This window comes from Strix aluco, chromosome Z (genome assembly GCF_031877795.1).
Source record: "Strix aluco isolate bStrAlu1 chromosome Z, bStrAlu1.hap1, whole genome shotgun sequence".
Lineage (NCBI taxonomy): Eukaryota > Metazoa > Chordata > Aves > Strigiformes > Strigidae > Strix > Strix aluco.
In genome coordinates, this window is record NC_133971.1 from 74,382,722 (window position 1) to 74,408,758 (window position 26,037).

General features: G+C 40.0%; 1 protein-coding gene across 5 annotated transcripts in view; it reads left to right on the top strand.

Annotated features, from left to right (window-relative positions):
- LOC141918895 (guanine nucleotide-binding protein G(q) subunit alpha) overlaps positions 1 to 26,037 on the top strand; it is a 146,108-nt gene that overhangs the window by 36,373 nt on the left and 83,698 nt on the right. For all 5 annotated transcript variants that reach the window (XR_012621824.1, XR_012621825.1, XM_074813824.1 and 2 more), the window contains one exon: positions 12,870 to 13,054. Coding sequence is in view for 3 of the 5 variants with exons in the window: in XM_074813824.1 (XP_074669925.1) it covers positions 12,870 to 13,054 (185 nt within the window). In the remaining 2 variants the exon portion in view is untranslated. The remainder of the gene's footprint in view (positions 1 to 12,869; positions 13,055 to 26,037) is intronic.

Below are 26,037 nucleotides of genomic sequence, written 5' to 3' on the forward strand. Positions count from 1 at the left end.
TGAGAAATACATAAAGCTGTGAGCAACACTGTAAATGTAGGAACAAGGCTAATAGAAATCCAACACTTGAACCTCAGATTATTTGAGGGATGAAAATAAAAAGTGGAGTAGTATGTTTCTGTTGTATTGCTGATGTGCCAGAGCTCCTTATCATGGTCTGTCAGCTTTGCTGGGCTCTGTATGTGTCCTGGGGGAGAAGGGATGAAGGAACATGGATTGTTGTAAGGGACAGGTCTTTCAGGGGCAGAGCCCCTCTCAGTGTTGCTGAATATCCTTTGAGAAGCTTTCAAGTTGAAGGTGGCTGTCAGGAGGAACAGCCTTTGGTTACGCGCAGCCCTGTGTGGCCGTGGGGCGAAGGCTGGGCAGGGGGGCCCTGCCCCTGTAGGGGAAGGTATTTCCCAGGCCTTCTCATGGCCGCTGATTTGAAAGTGCTATCTGCGTTGGCCTTGCCCTTCCACCCCCAGCTCACCCCCTTTTTGCTCCCCCAGCAGTGGGTATGTCTGCTGAAGCTCCCCGCCCTGTTCTGTTTTGTGGTAGGATGTTTCTTTATTCCTTATAAAATGCCTAAACCACCCACACCCTAACCCCCCACCAGGTTTAATGCTGTGATCAGCTGTAATGACATTGAGGCCAGCCCCAGGCAGAATAGCTGGGATGGTGGTGCATGGGAGTGAGATGAATGCTCGTTCAAAGGAATGGGTATGAGTGGGCCTGAAGCCAGGTTGGTGTGTGTTTGGATTGCCACCACCTCTTCAGTCTCCCTGGGAAAGAAGGAGGACTGTGGAGGCATCCCCTTCACATTGGCGTGAGGGAAGAGGGTTAAATGTGAGACAAAAATATTTACTGTAAGACTGTTTAGCTTACACCATTCAGACACCATTGCCTTTATGGTGCTCTCAAGATGTGTTTTCTTTGGAAACCAAGGAAGATACACAATGTGTAATACATGTATTTTAAAAATCATGCATTACCCTGGCAGATTCCTCACTGCAGTCATCACAGGGCTCTGCTTGCATGACCCTGCGCTTCATTTGTGCTTGTTTGTTTGTAGTTCGAACGAAGCAAAAATTAGTTTATCATTCTAGTGCTAGGTGCATTTGAGGCTTGAAAACATCCCTCTGTCTCAGGTCTAGTGCTGAGTGGATGGACCAGGGAAACTGTCTCACAGGTGTCTACATACTGACATTTGATACTTGGTTCCTTTATGTTTCTAATATAAGTTTGATAATAATACTAGCAAGTTGAGTCTTGTCTGATTACGTGTTCAGAAACAGCTGTCATGTTATCTTATTAGTACAGAGGATATAGAGCACTCTGAAGCATGAACAACAAAAAAGCATGAGCAGAAGAGGCTGAGGGGACAGTTTGAGTGATTTCCTCAGGAGTACATAACCTAACAGTGAGACCTCAAATAGCTTCATGGGAAAAATGTTCGTAACTCTTAGTCTGTTAAAAGAACTAGCATGATCTGCTTTTCTTTTTTATTTTTTAATAATCTAAATCCATATAAAAATATTCTTTCTTTGGCATGAATGAAGGACATGTAATAAGGTTGAAAACCAAAGGCGTTTTTTGAGCATTTGGCTTTTTGCCCATAGAAGGAGTGCTCCATGATATCTAGGCTAAAGAATTTGAGTGAATGTCTTTTCTGGAAGCAGTGGCCAACCATTTTTCAGCAAAAAGTGTACCAAAAGGCTAAGAAGCACTTGCTGTTCTTAGTCTTTAATGTAAGATAATTATATTTAGTAACATCAGAAATACTGTCTGACAAATATTGCATCATAACAGAAGGGCTACTATTCCTATGACTTTTGTTTTCAGTAAAGATACATTTATACTGGTTTTGATACAACAAAAAAATTAATTCTGAAGTAGTTTCACATTCTGAGAAACAAAATGCCCTGCTGTATCCCTTTAGCTCCTGGATAGAGCCCTTCTGTAATGAATGGTAGGTCAAAAGTTTATGTCAGGCTGTCAAAATAGAGCACACAAACATAAAATAGGCTAAATAATATTTTTTAAAAAACTTTGAAAAGTGTGTTTTCATGCTTTTGCAGTTAGTTGTTAACATATTGTTAAAAATTAATAAATTACATAACACATTTTTTATGAGCATTTCTGAAGGACACAAATGCACATCAGGTATACTCTCTGGGTATTACAGTACTTCTTTAAAACAAATTAGAAAATATATCACAAAAATTCTAACTACACCTCATGAAAGCAGAACATGCAAAATATAAGGCTTTGTGGGCATGGTAAATACAGATATTCTCTGTAGATATGTTCTTGTACCTGATAACTGTGTTTAGTAGTAGAAGATGTTAAGAGATCCAGATTCTTCTGTTCTGGTTATAACGCTGGCAATTTCATTCAGGTAGAAGAATGTTCGCCTGTGGCGGGGGGACCTAATAAAAAACTCTGTTGCTGTATCTTAGACATGAAGATCACTTTTTTTAAAGATGCAGGTATTTTTTGAAGTAGTAAAGGTATCTTATTCCCTTCTGTGGTAAAAATAAAGGAAAAAATACTACAATTTTGAATGCTAACAGTACTTGTCCTTGCTCTTGATTAATGGAAGAAAAGTGGTTTATACTGTCCCTGAAATGGTGTCTCTGAGTTGCTAGGAATAGGAATTAATGTCTGTCTGCTCATAATCCCTCTGAGTAACAGAAAATGAAAGAGACTTGAAAGGAATTTAAACAATGAACTTCCTCATATGAGCTACTCAAAGCCATCTGGAACATCAACTTGAAGAGTAGATGCTATTGTTTCATTTTACAAATGTATGTAACAACAGAAAATTCAATACTATTAAAAACGTAATTACAAATTTTTATAATACATTGACAATATTTAAATTATTTACCATCAAACCATCTTGATGCTTTGGTAACATTGTTTTGTAATAAGCTTTAAGTCAATCACATGGTGTTCTCTTTCTCCCCCCACATTTAAGAAAATCTTATTTGAGATTGTGAGTGAGCATTAACCAACTTGTAAACTTTTTTTAAACATGGTTAATTTTTTCCCAACTTTATTTTTAAAACCTTTTATTATATAGGCTTACTTAATGGCAAGACTGCTTCCTTTTCTCCTACATATTATATAACGATCTTCCTTAAAGTTTAAAGCTAACTCAAGCCTTATCCTGCTATGTGGGAAACTAAGGTCTCATACTGAAATTCAGCTCCTGGAGACCTGCAGGACATACAGTGTTATATGGTCCTGTCCTGGTTTAGCTAGGATAGGATTAAGTTTCCCCAGCAGTAGAGGGGGAAGCTCTAGCAGGGTTATTCATATATCATGCCGACGTCAAGTCCAAGCGTGGGAGAATCGGTGCGTATGTTTTGAGATATCTCTGCTCTCACTGCTGTATCGGTAGATAGCTTGCTCTGTTCATTGTTATTACTGTTATTGTTTTTGTTGTTGTTTGTTTTGTTGGTGTTGCACTGTTGTATTAAACTTCTCCTTATCTCAGCCCCAGGGCTTTGTATTTCACTCCCTTTTTGGGGGAGAGGCAGCAGCCGTGGGGTCTCAGACCCCGGCAGGGACTAAACCACCACAGGTCCATAGCAGCCCCCAGCATTTTCAGTCCAATTTATGTGCAAAAGTGAAGGACCATAGGTAAAATATAAAAGTTAAGATGTTTAACCCCACTCTCAGTCTTTATCCAAGTAATAGTTAAGTTAGTTTTCACAGGAAATCAGGTGGCGGTCAGCATATTACCACCATTTTCTATTAATAAATAGCTTACAAAAACATACATGTTGGCTTACAGTTGTATATGATGCTGATCCCCTCAAAGAAGATATATATTAAAATAATAAGAGAAAACAAAAGGTTGAGTGAAGAGGATATTGGTTTATCTACCTTGATTCTTGTATCAGGCTTGTCACTTGGGTGAAAACCAAGCACCTTTGGGAACAGTGATCAACTCTGACACATTTGGAGTCTACTTAAGTGAGTCTGCTTTCCAACGCTATATTCTGCCCTCAGATGTGGGTATCAATACCCATTTGAATAATTACACACAAGTTTCTAAAGACAGATTTGACCGTTCCTCTGTGCAAGGGAGGTAAGAATTTGCATTGTCCTGTCTCTCACTAATGCTGGTGATCACTTTTGACTTTGTTCTTACTTTTTCCATGGAAGAACAGCATGCAACAGGCTGATTCTCAACAGTTTGCTGTCAGGTAGAGATGTGAGTAGCATAAAAAAAATATTTTTGCGTGTGAAACTTCATTTGTGGCACTTTTTCTGCACAGATGAGCTCTTTAGGCAGAATTTGTTGAAGTTGTTCCAAACCATATAACATGGAAAGCTAAGCAGAGACAGTAAAGAGTTGTTTCTCTTCAGGGAGTCCTTAGTTTTTTGGAGGGATCCTTTCAAGAGGAGGGAGGAGAAGGGCACACAGGGTGGGGTCCTGTCCTTCTCTTAACCCATTTACAAAGCTCTGTGAAATCTTGAGGAGTTACTTTTCCTCTGTAAAGGCAGCCAGTTTATCTCTTCTCTTGTTTTCTTGCCTCTGAATTACACCCAAACCATAAGATGTTAGCTTGAGAATTGTGAAAATTGTGATTATAGCTTGAAAAGATAAGGAGGTTCCTCTGCTTTGTTGGGTGGGGTTTGGGGGGGGGGGGGGGGGGGAGCATGTGTTTTGGTTTGGTTTTTGGTTATGGGGGTTTTTTTCAGAATTGGAGGTGGAGAAAGGAAGATGCCGACTTCCAGTTACAGGTTGTGCCTGCCTGCACAGTAGTACAGTGTGGTTTTGATTATCTGGCATAAAGCTATATTTGATTAACTGGATTTCTTGTAAAGGAGTCTGAGAGGTTCTGTTTCAGTAAAAAGCCTGAGTTAATATTCATTTAAGAAGCTGCAGGATATCAGCTGAATTTTAAATTTTAATTCTATCTTCCCAACTGTCAGCAATTCAGTGTCTTTCTTAGGCTTTATTGTAGTAGTCACTTGGACTGTTTTAATTGTGTCACTGGTACAATGAGGATGAGTATTAGTTTTATTTCTTTGAGTTTAGCGGCTGCACTAGAGTGGCAAGCAAAGTTTATTATGTACTCAAACACAGCCAGATTTAAATTAATAAGAGGATTTCTCTGCTTTAGAAAGCATTCAGACTGTCTACATAATGGGGGGGTTTTCTCTCCCTTTTTTAAGGAAGTGAGAGAATTCAGCTCCCATACTCTGCTCTGGAGAAGTTCGTTAGTACAATATTTATGTATATAATAATCAGCGAGAGGAAAAAAAAATCATTCTTAAAGGTGACTGATACCATTTTTATAGTCTAGGTAAGGAGAAGATGCAACAGCTTTAGTAATATTTTGTAACAGATAACATTTGTTTAGTTTTTCATAAACATTTAGGACATTCAAGACTATTCTTTAAATAATTCACTCTGATGCAGATGGTTCATGTTACTTACTCAATGTAATTTTCCACTTTTTGAGCTATATTCATAAAATTCTACCCATGCTTTCTTTGCAAGAAATCTTTATTTAATCTTGCCAGGCTCTTTTTTGTTGTTACATGAGTCATTCATGAAATGATACTTTGTTTTCTTTCATAGAATATTGATAGTCATCTTAACTAAATGTTTATAAATTACTAAAATGATACAGAGGAGGTAATTTAGTGAATGGCAAAATGATTATATGCCTTCTTTTTTGAAAGCAAGTGGAATATGCAGATGTGGATTGTGAACAAAATAATTAAGAAGATGGTTATGTAGTGATTTTAAATTAGAGATTCTGTCAGTGGAGCAAACACTTGGCAATAGAACAGCGTGTACACCTCTCCCAGGTTTTTTGTTAATTACTCTTAATTTAAACCTGTGGTTTTTTTAAATCTTAAAGTCCATCACTTGAGTTCTCTCCTACCTTTTCTTTTTGTAGCTTTTCCATTCAGTTTTTAACATAAATACAAAATGGTGTGCTGTTGGTGTAGGAACCGATGTCAGGAGACTTGAGCTCCCTTTCTGGCTTGTTTTGTTGCCTTGCTTGAATCTTCATATGCTTTCCTGTTCCATAGTCTTTTCCATTAGTCTAACTGGAACACCATCAAAAATGTTTCCTAACATAAAGTGACTCTTGTGAGGTGTAATCTATTAATGGTAATTAAGGAGTTTGGTAATCACAGAAGGAAGATACCACAGTACTACTGTTCATCTTACGGAAAATATAAATACGCCTACTATATTGATTATCAGGGCTCATAATATTTTCTCATAGAAATTCTACTCATGGATGAGTTGTCATTTAAATTCTTTTGTGTTATACTTCAGTTTTTATGATCAGGATGAAAATGGTCAATTCTAAAAGTTAATTTATCATTGTATAAAATGGTTGGAGGTATAGGATGGTACTTAAGCATCTTTCAAGAGGTATGATACAGAGATACAATATGTCATGAAAATAATATTTTTTTAAGCAGTGGAGGAAAGGTTGCATAGAGTACTAGGAGTTCTCAGAAAGGAGAGCTAGGCAATAGCTTTACCAGCTTGAAGTTGGTGGACAACTCTTAAGTTGTGGCCACTGTTGAGAGGCGATGGTCAGGTATGTAGAGATAAGGATCCATTCATAAGGCATCAGGATAAGGAACCTGTCACGTTAGGTGCTCAGCCATGTCAGATGGACAGAGCTGTTTGTTTAGCAGCCTGCATGTTTCACTAGCCTTGCTGCCTTCTTTTGATGGTGATGAGATACTCTAGTTCTGCTCCAGAACTTACATGGACGTGTTATGGGGTGAACTGGGGAGCTTCTTTCCACCTCATGGAGTTTTGCTGCAGACTCTACCAGCCCGATGTTCCATCCCTACACTGGCCTTCAACAGCAAGCCTGAAAGCTGCTGTTCCAAGTGGTAGGACAGACTGTCTCCTTTGCTTCAGCTCCCAGGATGATCTCATGCATTCTGTAATAGGTTTGGGATATTTTGGCACCTACAAAGCCAGGCCAGTCCAAGGCCTGAATATTGCACAGTTTTCATATAGGGCCATACTCTGTTTCAGCAGAAATGTGATCCTGCTGCATTCCACCACTGGAACAGCAACAAAAGAAACCATATTTTTTGTTTTCTCTATAGCTGAAGTAGTAGTAGCAGAGAGGACATAAAACTCTCTTCCAAGTGAAATACAACTTTACAGTTGAAATCAAATATTTTTCTTCTCATGTGTCACCTCTTTATTACTATTACTGTTTTAGCTCTTACTTCTCATAGGAATTACTCTGCTACTTAATACCTGATGAGGTTGCTTTCTGCACTTTAAGTCTATGAGGCAGTGCACAACAGACTGCTTTTTCTGGGTTTTTATGAAACAGTATGGGTATAGTAATCTGTAAGTAAGAAAATGGTCAGCAGAAGTGTCAGGCTGTGCCCAGTCTGCACAGGGTGTTGACTCCACTCTGACCCATGAATCTTCACTTTCCAGGTTCCTCTGGGCTTCTTTCTGCCACCAAGTTCTAAGCTAAAAGCCAGTCTTCTGCAAACGTACACGCTATTGATTTAACAGTTCTTAGTAAATGTATATGGATAATGACTAACAGGGTAGTGGGTTTCAATGTTGGGGTTTTTTTTAAATGCATGTTAAGAATGTCCTTTTCTACCTAGTATGAGCTTTCAAATAATAAAATATAGCCTTTTTTTTTTCCTTGCCTTTTCATAGGTCAAATTTAGGAATAAACAGAGAGTCAGGTGTAGTTTAGCAGCATTTCTTTTCTTAACAGATGCCAGTGTGGATTTTGCTTAGAGAATGGCAACTTTGTGGTTTTAGTTTAAAAACAGCCTTGTATTTTATTGTTGGAGATATTATGCTTCAGATTTATTTAAGTTACAGTGCACAGAAGTGTGAAAACAAGTACAGGTGTGTGTTGCGCACCCATGTGAAAGAAAAGTTTGTCAGCCTAGGCTTCTAGTCTTATTTTTAAATTAGTGTTTCTATGTCTTCCTTGTCAGCCACAGTGTGAGTTTTGAAGCCACTCTGCCAGTAGCTGCATTGTCACCTATTTAAAATTAACGATGTTTTAAGTTTTTCCATAAGTTTTACAGGGAAAAGAATGTTTGGTTTCAACATTTTGTAGTTTTGTTTTTGCAGAATGTGCACCAGGAGAAGTAGTAATAATATGATAAATTGTGCATGATACGTATGTTTGTGCAGGCATGCGCATAAGGGGTTACTGCTGCATTTAAGCAATGACTTCCTTCCTGGTTCTGCCTTTGGAGATAATGCTGCTGAGGGAACTTTCAGATCTCTGGTTGTAAAATTCTTGATGATGCAGTAATATTTGTTGCTATTACCATTTGAAGAAGAAAATACCGGGGAGCTTTTCAGAGATTTGCTGTGTTATAAGAGCTTCACATCTTACAAGTTTTGACAATCCTCTATGCCACGCTTGAATGAGAGTTCATCACTATTTGAGACTTTCCTTTACTGCTTTTAGAAGACAGTTAGTTAATTCATAGAATCATAGAAGATTGGAAGGGGCCTTAAAGATCACCTAGTTCCAACCTCCCTGCCCTGGGCAGGGACACCTTCCACTAGCCCAGGTTGCTCAAAGTCCCATCCAACCTGGCCTTGAACCCTTCCAGGGAGGGGGCAGCCACAGCTTCTCTGGGCAACCTGTTCCAGTGTCTCACCACCATCACAGTAAAGAATTTCTTTCTTATATCTAATCTAAATCTACCCTCTTTCAATTTAAGACTGCTACCCTTCGTTTATCACTACACCCCCTGATAAAGAGTCCCTCCCCAGCTTTCCTGTAGGCCCCCTTTAAGTGCTGGAAGGCTGCTATAAGGTCTCCACAATTATTCTCATTCATCAGTTGGATTGTTCTTTTATCTGGAAAGAAATTTTTAAGAAGTCAAATGACCAATTGTACTGTGTTCTTGAGTAAGGAACTTTTTCATCAGTCACACCATTGACTTCTTCCAAGCTACCACCCAAGGTTTATATTAGGATCTTGATTTCTTTTGAAAAGTCACTGTTTTTGAAAGATGAGGAGAGAGTGTGGTGGTATTATTAAGGTATGTTGTGTGACCTTCAACTGTCTTCTGACAGCAAGAATATATGACTCATCTGGCTTCAGAGAACTGGTCCAACTTTTGACTAATTTAAATGTGTGATGGCACACAGCAGAAAATTGATCTCAGTATAGTTTTATCCCACTTTGGTCTATTTTGCTAATCCGCTCTGTTGCTATTTCACCTTTGTGGTCTCCTTATATCAGCTAGAGGTATTCCTGGGATGATGATGGTAAAAGCTGTGGTTAGCAGAAGCCATAAGGCATTCAGATCCTCTCAGGACATGTAGATTTTTTTTTTTATTCACTTTCAAGTTTTCTTCTTTTCACCAGGTGTGTTTTTGTTTATTATAGTGATAGGTAAGATTTTAGGCACATATTGCCAAGTTGTAGTTCTTAACTTGCTCTGTAATGGATGAAGCTGTAGAAAGCACAGCTGGTAGTGTATCAGTCAACGTCTTGATCATCTTATAATGCCAGTCATGAGATTTTAAACGCCAAAAAATATGTAAAAAATAATCAAATCTAGGTTTGCTTCAGTGCTGTAACAGTGATAGTTTAAAATCTTACTCCCTAGCAGGAATAATGCTATAATGATTGCAGCTTTGTTTAGCTGACCCTGGTAATTCATTATGCCAAAATTTTTCCTGTTTCTCTGACAGTAAATAACATTGCTTCCTTTTTCCAGTTATTTTAGTTTGTGAAGAAGTATCTGAGCAAATCTCTAGTGACATGCTTGTTCTATCACTGTCAAGCAGTTTTCACGTAAACAGGACTTCTTTTTACAGAAAGATTCGATGTCACTGTTTAAAAGAAAAAAGCCTTACTTGAAATTTGCTTTGTATGCTTTTGTCAATAAAAATACTTACTTTCTGCCCTTGATTGTAACAATCCAACAGGAACTACCAGTGTGCAGTTTTTGGGAGTTCCTGTGTATTGTGCTGAAAAGGAACATTTTCACTTCTTAGTAATTTTTGGGCGGTCCTGTAGATTTTATTATTATCTGTCATTCATATTCCTTTATAACATTTTCATGCATTTTGTGCTGGAAATTTTCCATGATTTTCACCAGGATACTTTTCACACTTTGCCCCTGCACATGTGACACTCCCTGTGGTTAAGGAGGACTAGAAATGTTCTCATCATTGCTGCTGGCTTAACCAGAATATTAGTCTGTGGGCAGGCACAAGAAGGTAGTTTTAAGCATTGACCTGGGGAGACAGAGACCTGAGCAAACTTGGAGATGGCCTTCAAAAGCAGAGATATCGTTTTCATATATGGATGGGTAGTTACACATATTTTATGTGTATATACAGAATATATTTTTCAGATACATATGAAAAATATGTCCATATATACATAATATATGTATTTCATGTAGATGTGTATACGAAAATTATATAAAAATGCATTGTGTGTGTGTGTATATCTATCTTTAGATCTCCAAGTATAATCTGTTACTGGTCTTTGTCTGACAAAGTCTTTGTCCAGTGACAGCCAATTACAGAACCACAAAGCTGAATAAGTTTTAGATTCTGCTTTGGATTTTAATTTTGCTTTGTATTGCAGTTTTTGTAGACTCACTTTCAAGGTGTAAGTAATCTGAAATACTGTCTTTTCTAACATGATGCAGATTACTTTACCATCATGGTTTTTTGTGTGTGATTATCATGTGTGATTGCTACCTACACTCCCAATAAAGAATTAAAAGAATTAGAAGCTTTGAGTTTTAAAACAGAGTAGATAATGCAAGCATGTTCTTCCTATCTCTATGCCAAATTTGAATTTCAGGATTTTGAAGGAATCTGAATTCCCATGTAGGGAAGTGTCAGGACCAAAACTGGAATTCACTTTGTATTGCTGATTCACTGATTCAGAGGTGTGTGGTGGAAATTATTTTCTTATGCATTACTTAAAGCAGAATCTTTAGTCAGAGAGTTAACTGTGTCAAAAAGGCATCTCATATACCATTCTGGGCTTTACAGGTTCATGTCGAATAGATTTTTGTACTAGATGTGTGACATATCTTGCAGAAAAGCTGGACAGTATTACCGAATTACTAAAAATGTGTGGTATGGTATGTTATTTCATGTTATATGTAAGGCCATGACTCTGTTTCATAGGTTCCAGAAAGAGATAAAAACTATGGTCATCTTAGGGGTAGCCTAAAGTATTTTTTACCATGTAATAGGTCTGTATTGTCTAGGCTTGTAATTTTATAGAGTCTTAAGGAAAGTAATGTTTTTTCCCCACTGGTAGATTTCAGAGGTGTAAAGATCTTACCTTCATTTCTGATGTACTTGAAGACAGGCAGGTATCATTGACCCCGGATGTCCCATACCACATCACCCTTTCTGCAAATGCCTGGTTAATGTGAATTCGTCAGGTTGTGGGACAAGTTCTGCTTGGTGGCCAGGTGTAGTGCCTTGCAGAGGTGGCCTGTGCACGTACTGCTGCGCTCCTGACCATAGTGCAGGCTGAGGATCCCTGTGAAGGCTGAGGGTGGAAGCAGGCTTGGTCTCACTTCAGCTTCAGAGCATGTTCTTCATTACAATAATAATCACTTTCTCACCAGAGAAGGTGAAATTGGTCAGTATGTAACATCATGCTTGATTTTCTGGGAATGTGTGTAAGGAAGACTTGTGTTAGAATTTTGTTTTATGTGTATGGGAAACGGGACTGAAGGTTTCAAAATGATGCTCGTGGTAAAGGCGAAAGCTTCCAGCTTAAATTTCTGCAGCGTGTGCTATCTCAGAAAAGCTTAAGGGTTGCTCCTTTAACCTGGAACTGTACTGCTGTGAAACACACTTCTCTGACAAGACACCTAAAATATTATGTAAGGGACATAAGGCTGCCTTTGTCCTGGGACACAAGTATGAGACATGAAAGCTTTATTAAAATAAAACCTAGGCTGTAAAGCTGAGAAGCACAGCACTGAGCAATGCACCCTGGTGCATGCAGTTTGTTTCCTGCAGGACTGAGTAGCTGCGTGAACGCGGGGTTTATGTGACTGTGCAACTGCTCATTCTAAATTTCAACTCCTCCTCTTAAGCAAACACAGGAATAATATACATAAACTCTTACAGTCACAGAGGGTGAGCTCACTGAACTGGAGCAAAGGAAAAATGTTGTGTGATGTATCCTATGTGAAATTTCCAGCAAGCAGATCTTAACTTTAAATTGACAAATAGTCAGAAATGTTCATTAGCAAACTACACTTAGTACAGAGTACAAAGATGTGAAGAAATTTAAAGGAAGGAAGGAATGACTGCCTGTTAATGAATATGAGCCAAATTTTAATTAACACTGATATCACATGTTTCTGAGCTTAAAGTTTGCCAAACTGTCATTGTTATGCTACTTGCTTTTTTTTAAAAAAAAAAACAAACCAAAACCCAAATCAAACCAAACCACAAACATCTATTTGTTGTACACTGCCTACCATAATGTCCTGAAAGTTGGCCAAGGAAGATAAATTTTTTTCTTTATATCCTGCATTTTTGCAGTAAAATGTCTCATAGTAATTACCTGAAGTTAGATGTTTTGGACAATTATATCTTCAAGAATGGAAGATTTTTAAATATGCAGTCATATATTATATGTATATCGTGGAGTCTTGTTTTACTCATTAGTTTGACTGTTAAATCAAAATGCACGTTTTAATTCAGTGGTACTTCAGTTGCTACTGATGCTGCTGTTTGACACTGAACTGGTCCTTGTAGTTACTTTGCAAGCACCACTTGACACTGTTCAGCCCTGCAGTAAACAAGCTGTCAGGATTGTGCAAAAAAAGTCATGTTTGTGTCCAGTGGCTAAAGCGTATCCTTCTTATTTGTCTTGCAGGCACAGGAGAGAGTGGCAAAAGCACGTTTATCAAGCAGATGAGAATCATTCATGGATCAGGTTACTCTGATGAAGACAAAAGGGGCTTTACAAAACTGGTGTACCAGAATATATTTACAGCAATGCAGGCCATGATCAGAGCCATGGATACCCTCAAAATCCCATACAAGTATGAACATAACAAGGTGAGACTTTTGTTTATTTCTGTAGCTGAAGTTTTTCCTCTTTCTATTCTAGGAAATACAGTGAAGGTCTCAAAAAAAATACATGTCACACAAATTATACTCAAAGCTCAGAAGAAAAGGGCTTTTTCCAGTCCTGCCTTTAGTTCTCTGTCCTTTTTGCTACTTTGACAACACAAAGGTGCTGCTCTTAACAAGATGCCTGGGCAGTTTGTCTCAGGGCAGAGGTTTAATGGCAGGCTGCTGTATGACTGTGACTTTAGTTACCCCTTGTCTTCTGCCAGGCCATGTTCTGGCCAGAGCACAGTTAAGCCATTCCCCTTATCTGTAGCAGAAACTTACTGCTTAAGGTTTGCCATTAACATTACACATGGAAAAAAAATCAACTTACTAGAAAAATAGACGGGGATTACCTGCTTGTGTGTGAACACACTTTGAAATAAAATTTTCGAATCAAGACCCTAAAACAATTAGATTCTTTTGAGATTGCTGTTATTGAAATTTAAAAGGACAAAATACATTTGAAATGTTTGGAATGTTCATCTCTGACTAGCCTGACTTCTTTCCAATTTTTTAAAAATGTATTTCCATTTTAAAAGAAAGATAAGCAAAGTATTTTTTTCATTCCATGAAGGAGAATGAAATGCTTAATATTTAACATTTTGAATACATGGTAAGGCACATGATTACATGGACGTATCTCCCACTTTTTGTCACAGGAGTGGTACAACTTTGTTTGATAGCAGTTCCTGAGAACTTGTTCTGATTTTTACTGTTCAGCCAGTATCAGCAACTTCGTCAGGCAGAGAGTTTAAGATCTCTCACAAGTGGAGGACTCACCTGTCTTTCAGTCTTGTGAAAGAGAATTTAATGACAGTTTAGTAATCCTGGATAAAAATAACACTTTCTCTGATTAATTATTCAAAAGCTCTTTTTTTTTTTTTAAATATCAGAAACTGTTAAAGAGCAGGGACATTTACAACAAAGAAGGAAGCTTCCGTTAACTGGGGAAGACAGGATGAAATAAGCTTGTGTGAAGATGAAAATCTTTTGTGTCTACATACATGAAGTTTAATTACTGAGCGGCTGTATATTTTTTAAGCATCTAATTTAGTAGTAGGAAAGATAAAGCTTATTACCAGGTTAAAGTAGATTAGTTTCTCCATTTGCATCTGTCAGATGCATTGCAAATGGTCATCACTTTGGTGACATAATGTTGCTATAACAAGAGTCTTGCAGGAGCTTGGGTTTAAGCAGTGGGAAGTCAGGAGGATCTTGTCTGTGAAAATCCATATTGTTAACCTTCTTTAATGGTGGGTGGGAGTTTTTGTGCACATGAAAAAGATTGAAAAACTTGCCCTAACTGGTAGAAGAGACTATTGAATTTCCTAGTCTGACTGCATGCTGGAACTGTCTAGTTTCCCCTCATCCCTCATGAATCAAAATAAAATATGTAAATAGTATTAAAAAGAAAACTACATTTGTATGTGTATTTCAGCCTTTTGACTCCATGCTTTTACTGTGTGCAAACTGACCTGAAAATTTAGTTGACTGTAAAGTACAATCGTTTTTTCTTCAAAATTGGTATTGATTGTCACTTTAATATCTGGAAGTCCTAATTGTAAATTGGGAATATTTTGCTTGTATTATACTACAGAGTATATCTTCTGCAGTTATTGTTTAAGTTAAGAGTGCTGAATTTATATAGTGTTTTTATATAGTTGGAGTGAGTCAGTTAGGTTTGACATAGCTGTATACCCATGGCCAGAGCTGTTCGCTTTCTCTGTGTAAAGTAACTTTGTTGAAAGTGGGAGTCTATCTTTGTGCTCAGCTCCTTCACAGGCATTCCCATCAGCTTCTAATAGGGCTACATGCAGAGTAAAGTAGAAGTTACCAACTGACAGGGTCTCAAGGCAATTCCTGTATAAATTCCTTTGGAAATACAGAGGAAGCTAAACTTGCTGAAGCATCATGCCAGAATAGAGAAGATTGCAGCCTATTACACTATGCTTTGTATACAAGGTCACTTCACTTTAAAACAGTGAACACCAATCAATTGGTTAATCTGCTCCTTTTCTTTAAAGGCCGTTGAAAACAAACTCATTAGTTTAGCAGTCTAGAAAACACAGGAAGGGCACTTCCTATTAATTTGAATCTCCTATCAGGAAGTCCTATCTCTGGAGAGAATATCTCAAGTTTGAGTAACAACGTATTTTTAGCACAGTAGTTTTGCACAATACTTCAGAAAACTGCAGCTCAAGCTGGTATTAATGTGGTTGGGCCTAAAGAAAAGCGACCCTTTTTTTGTCAAATTCTTCATGTTCTGCAATAGACTTTGGAGCTACAGTATAAGTGCTTTTCTCTTACTTTAATAATTCCCAGTTAAAGGTAGGAAAATTGGTAAAATTTGAGTGTTTCAAATCTCTGAATGCTGCTAGAATTTGAAGTGCTTCCATATCAAAAAGTTAGTTAAGTAGGCAGTTGAGATCTTTGTGTGGTATACAACATCGCAACAACATTTTGGCTGGATTATTTTAATATAATCAATGTAGCAAGAGGCAAGTTTTAGGTTTAGCTGGTTAGTTCTTGTGGAGTTGTTGGCTTCGTAGTCACCAGTATAACTAAAGAGACAGAGACTGAAATGTATTGTCCTATATTGTAATAATCTAGGCTGTTTTGAAAAATTTGTTATCAGAGTAGTGAAAGTCAAATGAGAAATGTAACAATTAGTGTTTAGGATGTAATGTCTTGGAACTAATGATAAAGCATTATAAAATCAAAGATTTCTTTTTCATGTTAAACTTCAGAATATGAGTTCTACTGAGGTTTAAGATAAGGAGTGGGGGTGATCCCTTCTCTTAGGAATTTGTCTGTCATAGGAAATGGTGGTTTATGGACTGGTTTTTAGTTTCCTTTTTGGGTAAATGTTATTGTGCTTCCGTTACTCATTTTTCAACTAGAAGTTGTGAAGTTTTAATATGGCTCTTGAATTTTAGAGTAAGAAGTATTTTATGAAACACATAAAGCTGTCATTTTTTGTAGGTTTTTAATAGAAATGTTCATAAGCAATTCTCAAAATTGCCTGTCTCCGCAAAATTTTGTAAATGTAAAGTACTAACTCACGTGCAACCACAGATACCCAAATGCACATTTTAAAAAAATTAAATACAGGTTTATTTGTCTTTTTTAGAAAGTAGAACTGTGTATCCATGCTTCTGTCATTACTTTCAAATACTTCAAATGCCCCTCACTACAAAAAGGACATCGAATTACTCAAGCGTGTCCAGAGAAGGGCAACGAAGCTGGTGAAGGGTCTGGAGAACATCTCATTCGAGGAGCAGCTGAGGGAACTGGGGTTGTTTAGTCTGGAGAAGAGGAGGCTGAAGGGAGACCTCATCGCCCCCTACAACTACCTGAAAGGAGGTTGCAGAGAGCTGGGGATGAGTCTCTTTAACCAAGTAATAAGTGATAGAAGAAGAGGTAATGGCCTCAAACTGTGCCAGGGAAGGTTTAGACTGGATATTAGGAAGCATTTCTTTACTGAGCGTGTTTTTAGGTGTTGGAATGGGCTGGCCAGGGCAGTGGTGGAGTCCCGATCCCTGGGGGTGTTTAACAGAAGGGTCGACATAGCGCTTAAGGATATGGTGTAGTCAGGAACTGTCAATGTTGGGTTAATGGTTGGACTGGATGATCTTCGAGGTCTTTTCCAACCTAGACAATTCTGTGATTCTGTGAAATACTGAAATAAGATGACCATTCATTTTAATCTTCTAAATTCTCACATTCCCAGTGTTCTTCATAATGGCTTAGAAGCCTTTGCTTCGATAATGTAGTGTCCACTTCTCCTTTTCTATCCTTTTCTTTTAAACATGTCTAATATTGCTGAAGGTGAGGAGTATGCATGGGTGTCTTTTTATTTTTTTCTCTCTTGTTAAGTTCTGCCAAATTTATTAACTGCACTAAACATCAACTACCACTGTTATCCCATACTATTCCCTTTCAGTGTAACTTCCAAAAGACAAGTTGCCTCTCTGCTCTAGCAGACAGTACCAGGAAGGTGTCACTGTGATTATCAGGCAGGAAATCTTACTTGAATCCCATGCCCATAATTTCCTGTGACACTTCTTAAATATTCATAAGAAGATAACTGATGTGAGCAACGGTAGCAGAACAGGCTACAAGAAAGTTTTTAAAGAGGCTGAAAACATAAAAGCAAGTTTTATTGTAAACCTAGACATTTGCTGTTAAGTTTCTAAGAGTGTTTTCTGCTGAAATTTTTTCTGTATTTATACCTATTCCCTTTGGGGAATGCTTTGCAGTAAAAATAAGCAGATATGGGAAATGCTTTCAAAGTCCAAAATCTTACTGGCATTATTTTGAAGTCCATGTTTACCTTGTTAGCTCATTTCTTCTAAGTGAGACAAATCCACTGGAGCAAACAAATAAAAATAGAGACAGAAGTAGGACAACAGGAATGGGTATGGAGTCAGACTGCATAAATTTTTATCTTGGGTAAACAGCTGGAGGTGTTAAGTGTTCTAGATGTCTGAGGTGAAATTTGATGTTGAACAAACCTAGGTTGGAGGAAAGGGCCTCCTGCAGACACCTCACCTGATATGCAAAGAGTGTGAAGGACTGAATCCAGACCAGGAGTGTACAAACACTGAGAGGGTTATTGACTGATGATGCAGAACGTGTGGGACTTCCGGCTTTTCAGGGGCTATGTTTTTTGGGTTTTGTTGTTTTGGGTTTTTTTTAAAAGCAAGAATGATGTTCTTGGGATGGTGAAATGAAATGCTTACTGATTTGGAACAGGGATAATCAAGAGACTCTTAAAGCAGATGAAGAAACCCAAACAGTGCCATATGCACAAACAGTATTCTACAGTGTCTCAAACCTGGAGCAGAGGGCTTAAAACAGGTTACAAGAAAAAGAGGTTTATAGTAATAGTATTAGTAAGTATGTAGTGTATTGAGTGCTCAGTTAATATTTAAGTACTCAGACATTCTTCTCCAGGCACTCAAAGAAAAGTTACACAATAAGTAGGAGCCTTGCAGAAGAGTTAAATGCTTTTAATACCGGGAAACTCCAGATACATTATTTTGGCAAGAAATAGATTTCTGTGGAGCTGACTGACATGAAGGAGAGTATAGTTAGATTTAAAGTATCATGGTCCTTTAACAACATGTGTTCAGATACAGAAACTTGAAGATAGCCTTTTTTTTCAGGAGCCATACTGTGAGGTCAAACCCATCTCCCTGGTAGCTGTGTTTCTTCCCCTGAGGACATTGACCAGTGAGCATTAGGGGCTCCAGTAAAGTCATGAACAATTTCTTCCTGAGCACTTCATAGAGAGTCCTTCAGGGGGACTCTGACAATCTTAACTAGATCCCAGCCTCTCCCCAGCTCTCTTTCTCCTTCTGTCAGTCATTTACTCCTCTCATGCCCTGCCTTTCTCTCTGGCACCTCTCCAGTTTTACATATTTTCGACCTCAGCAGGTTCTTATCTACTTACCTGTAGCCTTACCATTTTGTCCTACTCTCTGCAGCTTTCTTTTTCCTCCTTTATATTTGAATAATTTTTTTTTTTTAAAAAAAACAAGCCTCCGTACATGTAGCAATTTTCATCCTGTCCTCTTTCTACCAGTTCACTCATTTGCTTGCTCTCTGTTTAGTGCAGAGGTGTCTTGCATTTGTCTGTATAGCTCCGATGGATTTGTAAGTTGCTTGTTTCCTCTGCTACATTCTGTTTAACTGTTTCATACTTTACCCCATCAGAAATGTGAGTTTTAGATATTTTTCCAAGTGTGGGGAAGAAATGATTGTTTATTGGAAGTAAGCTAGACAAGCAGGGCTGAATGTTCCCATGAAGAGCTAAGAATATCTTTACTTAAAATAAACATCCAGATAAACGAACACCGTTCCTTTCCCCAGTAAAATAATAGGTAATTTCACCTATATGAAATGAGGAAACTGTCTTAGTCTGCAGTTCAACATAAACTTGAAAACTAAACTTTAGCTACTCCTTTCGCAGAGCATAAGATTTCTTCCTTCCTCCTTTTATACTTCAAGTGAAGCTCTTTATTTTTTAAATGTGACACTTTAAGTGATTAACTGTGGTTGGCTAATGGGAAGTGATAAGTCATATACAAAAATACTCATGTGGGTGTGATGTCCATGTTTTATTTTTCCAGTGCCACCATTTTACTGTTTCTGCTAGCATGGAGAACAAATGGGTGGTAATAATGCTGGCAAACTCTTGCAGATTTTGGGATCACTCATACACTGGATAAAGGACCATAAATATAGGAAAATGGACTTCTAGCATTTTTGTGTTTCCTTTCTTTCTGGCTGTTTTACTTCAGATATGGTTGTCACCGTTAATTCGGTGATAAGAACCCTGTGGGAGGGCAGCGACCAGGTCACTGCCCACCGAGCTCAGGGTGATCAGATAGTACCTGTTAACCACCGGTTGATAGTACTTGTCAACCACCGGTAGCCTGAGCCATGGTCTCCACTTGCCTCAAAAGCACTACCAGCAAGAACATGGCGACCGACAGAGCAATCACGCAAACATGCAGCAGCCCAGGTCCCAGGGTGCAGGGAGTGCCTGAGCCTGTCAGTGCTGTTGGAGGGCCGCAGTGACAGCGCCTGTGTCCGCTGCGACCAGCTGGATGACCTGCTTAGCCTGGTGGCAGAACTCAAAGAAGAGGTCGAGAGATTAAGAAGTATTAGGGAGTGTGAAAGGGAGATTGATTGGTGGAGTTCCACCTTGGCACCCATGAATCAACAGGAGCAAGTAGAGGCTCCAGGCAAGGCAGGTGATCCCTCACCCTCATGGTACCAGGCAGAAGGAGGGGACCTAAGAGATGAGGGAGACTGGAAACAGGTCTCTGCTCAGGGAGGCAAGAAAATTCTCTCCCAACCTCCCTCACCCTCCATGGTGTCCCTTCACAATAGATTCAGGGCTCTGGAACTTCTGAATGAAGACATAGAGGAAGAGAATGAGACAAACAATGAGGAAGACCAAGGACCACCAAGGCCAGGTCACTCTAGAAAAGGTATTAAAACCAGCTCTGAAAGGAACCCCAGAAGAGTCATTGTAGTGGGGGACTCCATTCTGAAGGGTGTTGAAGGCCCTATATGCAGACCAGACCCACATCATAGGGAAGTCTGCTGTCTCCCTGGGGCCCGCATCAAGGACCTCACAAGAAGACTCTCTAGTCAAACCCAAGGACTATTACCCTCTTCTGGTTTTTCAGGTAGGTAGCGACGACATTAGCAGGAGAAGTATTAAATCAGTGAAGAGAGATTTCAGGGCCTTGGGGAAACTGATCAAGGGGTCGGGCGCACAGGTTGTGTTCTCCTCCATCCCTCCAGTTGGGGGGATGGATGAGGATGAACACCGAAGAACACAGCAGATGAATTCGTGGCTTTAAGACTGGTGTCACGGTCAGGGCTTTGGTTTTTTTCGATCATGGGTTGGTATACAGGGCACCAGACCTTTTGGCATTAGATGAAATGCACCTGTCCCAGAGGGGAAAAAGGATCTTGGGGCAGGAGTTAGCTGGGCTCATTGACAGAGCTTTAAACTAGATTTGAAGGGGGAAGGGGGCAAAACATCCGCCCATCTGAAGTGCATGTATACCAATGCACACAGCATGGGTAACAAACAGGAGGAGCTTGAAGCCATGATGAAACAGGAAAATTATGATGTCATGGCTCTCACAGAAACATGGTGGGATGTCTGCCATGACTGGAGTGTGCCTGTTGATGGCTACAAGCTCTTTAGAAGGGATGGACAAGGTAGGAGAGGCGGTGGGGTAGCAATGTATGTTAGGGACTGTTATGATTGCCTTGAATACAAGTGCAGTGAAGACAGGGTGGATTGTCTTTGTGTTAGAATCAGGGGGAAGGCCAACAGGGCAGATGTTGTAGTAGGAGTCTACTCTAGGCCACCCACCCAGGACAGAGAGGTGGATGAAATATTCTATAGTCATTTAGGAGAAATCTCACGATCGCTTGCCCTTGTTCTTGTGGGGGACTTCAACTTCCCAGACGTCTGCTGGAAATACAACACAACAGAGCTGGACCATTCCCGAAGATTCCTGGAATGTGTGGGGGACAACTTCCTAACACAGCTGGTGAGAGAACCAACCAGAGAAGGTGCCCTGCTGGATCTCCTCCTTGCGAACAGAGAAGGACTGCTGGATGATGTGGTGGTTGGAGGCCGACTAGGGCACAGTGATCACGAAATAATAGAGTTCTCTGTTCTTAGAGAGGCCAGGAAAGGGCTAAGCAGAACTGACATCCTGGACTTCCAAAGGGCTGACTTTGTCTTGTTTAGGCACCAGCTTGACAGGATCCCTTGGGAGTTGGTCCTGAAGGGTATAGGGGTCCAGAAAGGCTGGGCGCTCTTTAAGAAGGAAGTGTTTATGGCTCAAGAGCAGGCAGTCCCCAGGTGCTCTAAGAGGAGCAGGCGGCAGAGAAGACCACCCTGGCTGAACAGGGAGCTTTGGCTGCATCTCAGGGAGAAAAGGAGAGTTTACAGCTTTTGGAAGAAGGGGCTAGCCACTCACAGTGATTACAAAGAGGCTGTGAGGCTATGCAGGGCGGAAATCAGGAGGTCCAAAGCCCAGCTAGAAATTAATCTGGCTTCAGCAATCAAAGATAACAAGAAATGTTTCTATAAGTATGTCAATAGCAAAAGAAAGACCAGAGAGAGTCTCCATTCCCTGCTAGATGCTGAAGGAAACTTGGTAGCAAGTGATGAGGGGAAGGCTGAGGTACTTAATGCCTTCTTTGTGTCTGTCTTTAATAACAAGACTAGTTGTATTGAGGGAATCCAGCCCCCTCCGCCAGATGATAGAGACTGGGAGAACGACCCCCCTGCAATCCAGGAGAGAGTCAGTGACCTGCTACATCACATAAACACGCACAAGTCTATGGGACTGGATGGGATACCCCCAAGGGTGCTGAAGGAGCTGGCTGGGGTGCTCGCCAAGCCACTTTCCATCATTTCGCAGCAGTCCTGGCTGACTGGGGAGGTTCCGACAGATTGGAAATTAGCCAATGTGACGCCCATCTATAAGAAGGGTCAGAAGGATGATCCGGGAAACTACAGGCCTGTCAGCTTGAATTTGGTGCCCGGGAAGCTGATGGAGCAGCTCATCCAGAGTACTATCTTACAACACATGCAGGACAACCAGATGATCAGGCCCAGTCAGCATGGGTTTATGAAAGGCAGGTCCTGCTTTACAAACCTGATCTCCTTCTACGACAGGGCGACCTGCTTATTGGATGAGGGAAAGGCTGTGGATGTAGTTTACCTTGACTTCAGTAAGGCCTTTGACACAGTTTCACACGATGTTGTCCTGGCGAAACTGACTGCTCGTGGCTTGGATGGGCACACGCTTTGCTGGGTAAAAAACTGGCTGGATGGCCGGGCCCACAGAGTTGTGGTGAACGGAGTTAAATCCAGTTGGCGGCCGGTCACGAGTGGTGTCCCCCAGGGCTCAGTTTTGGGGCCACTCCTGTTTAACATCTTTATTGATGATCTAGACGAGGGGATCGAGTGCACCCTCAGTAAGTTTGCAGATGACACCAAGTTGGGTGGGAGTGTTGATCTGCTCGAGGGTAGGGAGGCTCTGCAGAGAGATCTGGACAGGCTGGAGCGATGGGCTAAGGCCAACTGGAGGAGTTTCAATAAGGCCAAATGCCGGCTGCTGCACTTGGGCCACAACAACCCCCAGCAGCGCTACAGGCTTGGGGAGGAGTGGCTGGAGAGCTGCCAGTCAGAGAGGGACCTGGGGGTGTTGATTGACAGCTGGCTGAACATGAGCCAGCAGTGTGCCCAGGTGGCCAAGAAGGCCAATGGCATCCTGGCTTGTATCAGAAATAGCGTGGCCAGCAGGGACAGGGAAGTGATCTTGCCCCTGTACTCGGCACTGGTGAGGCCGCACCTCGATGACTGTGTTCAGTTTTGGGCCCCTCGCTACAAAAAGGACATTGAATTACTCAAGCGTGTCCAGAGAAGGGCAACGAAGCTGGTGAAGGGTCTGGAGCACATGTCGTACGAGGATCGGCTGAGGGAACTGGGGTTGTTTAGTCTGGAGAAGAGGAGGCTGAGGGGAGACCTCATCGCCCTTTACAGCTGTCTGAAAGGAGGTTGCTGAGAGCTGGGGATGAGTCTCTTTAACCAAGTAACAAGCGATAGGACAAGAGGGAATGGCCTCAAGTTGCGCCAGGGAAGGTTTAGACTGGATATTAGGAAGCATTTCTTTACCGACTGGGTTGTTAGGCGTTGGAATGGGCTGCCCAGGGAGGTGGTGGAGACCCCATCCCTGGAGGTGTTTAAGAGTTGGGTTGGCATAGCGCTGAGGGATATGGTGTAGTTGGGAACTGTCAGTGTTAGGTTAACGGTTGGACTAGATGATCTTCAAGGTCCTTTCCAACCTAGTTGATTCTGTGATTCTGTCAGTTATTTTACTTGCAAAGCATATTGTATGTCTGAAAGGAAATATTCATGTGAGTGTGCTCTCTGACAATGAAAGCGTGACATATACTCAGGGTAACTTTTGTATGTAATAGGAGTTTGGTGTTTATTTTAGGGTAATGAGATTTTGTACTCTTGGAATGGTTCTGACTTTCACCATAATTCAGAACAGTTATGTAAATATAGGTGTTTATACAATACAATTTTATACAGAAAATATATAAATATAACCATATATATTTCCTGGAGGAAAATATTTAACAGTAATGGTTTCCTAATTATTTCATTCATTTCTACAGAAGACATGCTAAGGTTATCTAGCATTTATTTCTGAAGTAATTTCAGATGGAAGTATTTTTGTCATATTTTCCTCTGAAACTATGAAAATATTTCCTTTCTGCAGTAAACTTTTCTGGGGATGTTGGATCCAGTTATGTTCCAGTTATGTAGAATGACTGAAAATTCTTGAAATCTAATGTCTTGTCTCATCTCCTCTCAATATCTCATTGTTCATGTCTAGTAACACAAAAAAGTTGTTTGAAATAAGGTTTACTGCAGTGGATTAAGAAATCTTGAGCTAAAATGGGCCACGTTTTTCTGCATGTTTTGTCAGTTTGCACTTCCTATGTGGTAAAGTTACAAAGTCCGAGATGTGAGAAGGCTTTGTCTTATAATAAAAATCAGCTTTGGTTTAGAAAATAGCTAATGTTAAGCAAAAGAGGTTATTTTAAAAAAACCCAGAAAACCACCCCCCCCCCCCCCCTTTTTTCTTCTCAAGTATAGTTTGTTTTCTATTGTGGAATGTATTGCCCAGCGGAGGTATTCACATCATTCGTTTGAGTATCTACTTTATCTGAAAGATTATTTTGTCCTTTTTTTTCCTCCCTGCTTAAAGTAGACATAAAGTCTGCACATAAAGTGTTGGTTACATATTCACGCTTCATCAGTACAATCACATGCTTACCTGTTTTCAGTCTCTGGGCCCATGTAGCTCCACACTTAGACTTTGTATTCCCTTTGGGTGATTGCATAGAGGTGAGGCCTGAGGTAAGAGTCCAGTGTTTTGCTTCTGGAACAGGAAGTTGGCAAAGGGAAATACAAGCATGACATTAGTCATGTTATAATTTTTTTTCTAATAACTTTCATAACAATCAAACACAAGGCTGTGGTTGCATGCTTCAGCTTTGGCAAAAAAGTTAACAGGTCTTGCCTGTAGATAGTTTAATGTTATGGTGGACCTAAGATATTGGAAAATCATTTATTATGAGCAAGTCTCAAGCGTGACAAAAGGAGCTTAATATTGGGTCTGAGTTGGAGGGCTAGTAAGTACCAAGTTGCTTTTAACCCTTCCAAACATTTCTCTAACTCTCACTTGTCTCTCGATTTCCTTAGTCCCCATCATATATGAGTTTGTGGGCACATGCCTGGGGCAAGTGATACTGTGGAAAAGCTGTTAGAATGAAGGTTTTTTCTTGTTAATTAAGGTTGTTTCATGATGATGACTTTCCATTTTTCTTAATGTGACCTATCAGCCAGAGTTAAAATTTGACTTATTGTTTAGTCATTAACCTTCTAAGCCAGTTTGTAGATACAATGTAGTAATAGGTTGCGTATACATGTTTTACTAGTTTGGAGTGTCACTTGAAAATTTCCAAAATGAAAATTGTGCCTCGAGTTGTTTGTGTTTGGAGATTCTGTGTATTTTTAGGTATTTCTTTTCTGGTAAACTGTGACCACTGGTTTGAGAACTTAAGATCTCTGTACTTAGTGTTGGCTATACAAACAGGTAGATGAGTGCTCATGATGTGTGAAGACATTCTTTGCATCTGGTCTCCAGTCTTTATCCAGCTACTTTTTTCAGCTGTAAACAAAATGCTGCCAATTGTGCAAGTTGGATGAAAAGGTAACTGTCTATCAGTGGAGCATAAAGAAGCCTTAGGCACACTTGCCTCCCTCCTGGACTCCAGCACAGCAGTATGCTGGATGGAGGAACAGTGGGGATGTGCCATGGAGGAAGAGCTATTGACATAGTCATTGCGTAAGCCTCATTAATCCTATCCTGACATTCCAGGTTAATAACACCCCCTTCATGGCTATTTTGGTGTTTGTTTCTGTGTATCCCAGGGATAGAAAAACACAGGGATGGGATTTAATGTTGAGTCATCATCTAGACTGTATCTATTTGTAATCTACAGAGATTTTACTTTGTATGTTGTAGGAGAAAAGTGTCATCTTGACTTTAGAAGGTTTGACTGCAGACCTGTTTTTTTAACCCTACCATTTGTAGGGCCTGTGTCATATTGCATTTGTGAAGAGCTTTAGAACAAAGTGGAAATCAGATTTTTTGGTATGCCCTTGTATTAGTGCCTGTTTAGTTAATTATGATTATTTGTAAGGTAGCCCCGTAGCTTCTTCTTTACTGCTGGTTCTGCTCAACTTGATGCTTGGAATTGGAGAAACATGGTAGCATCCATTACTCAAGGCACCTTCA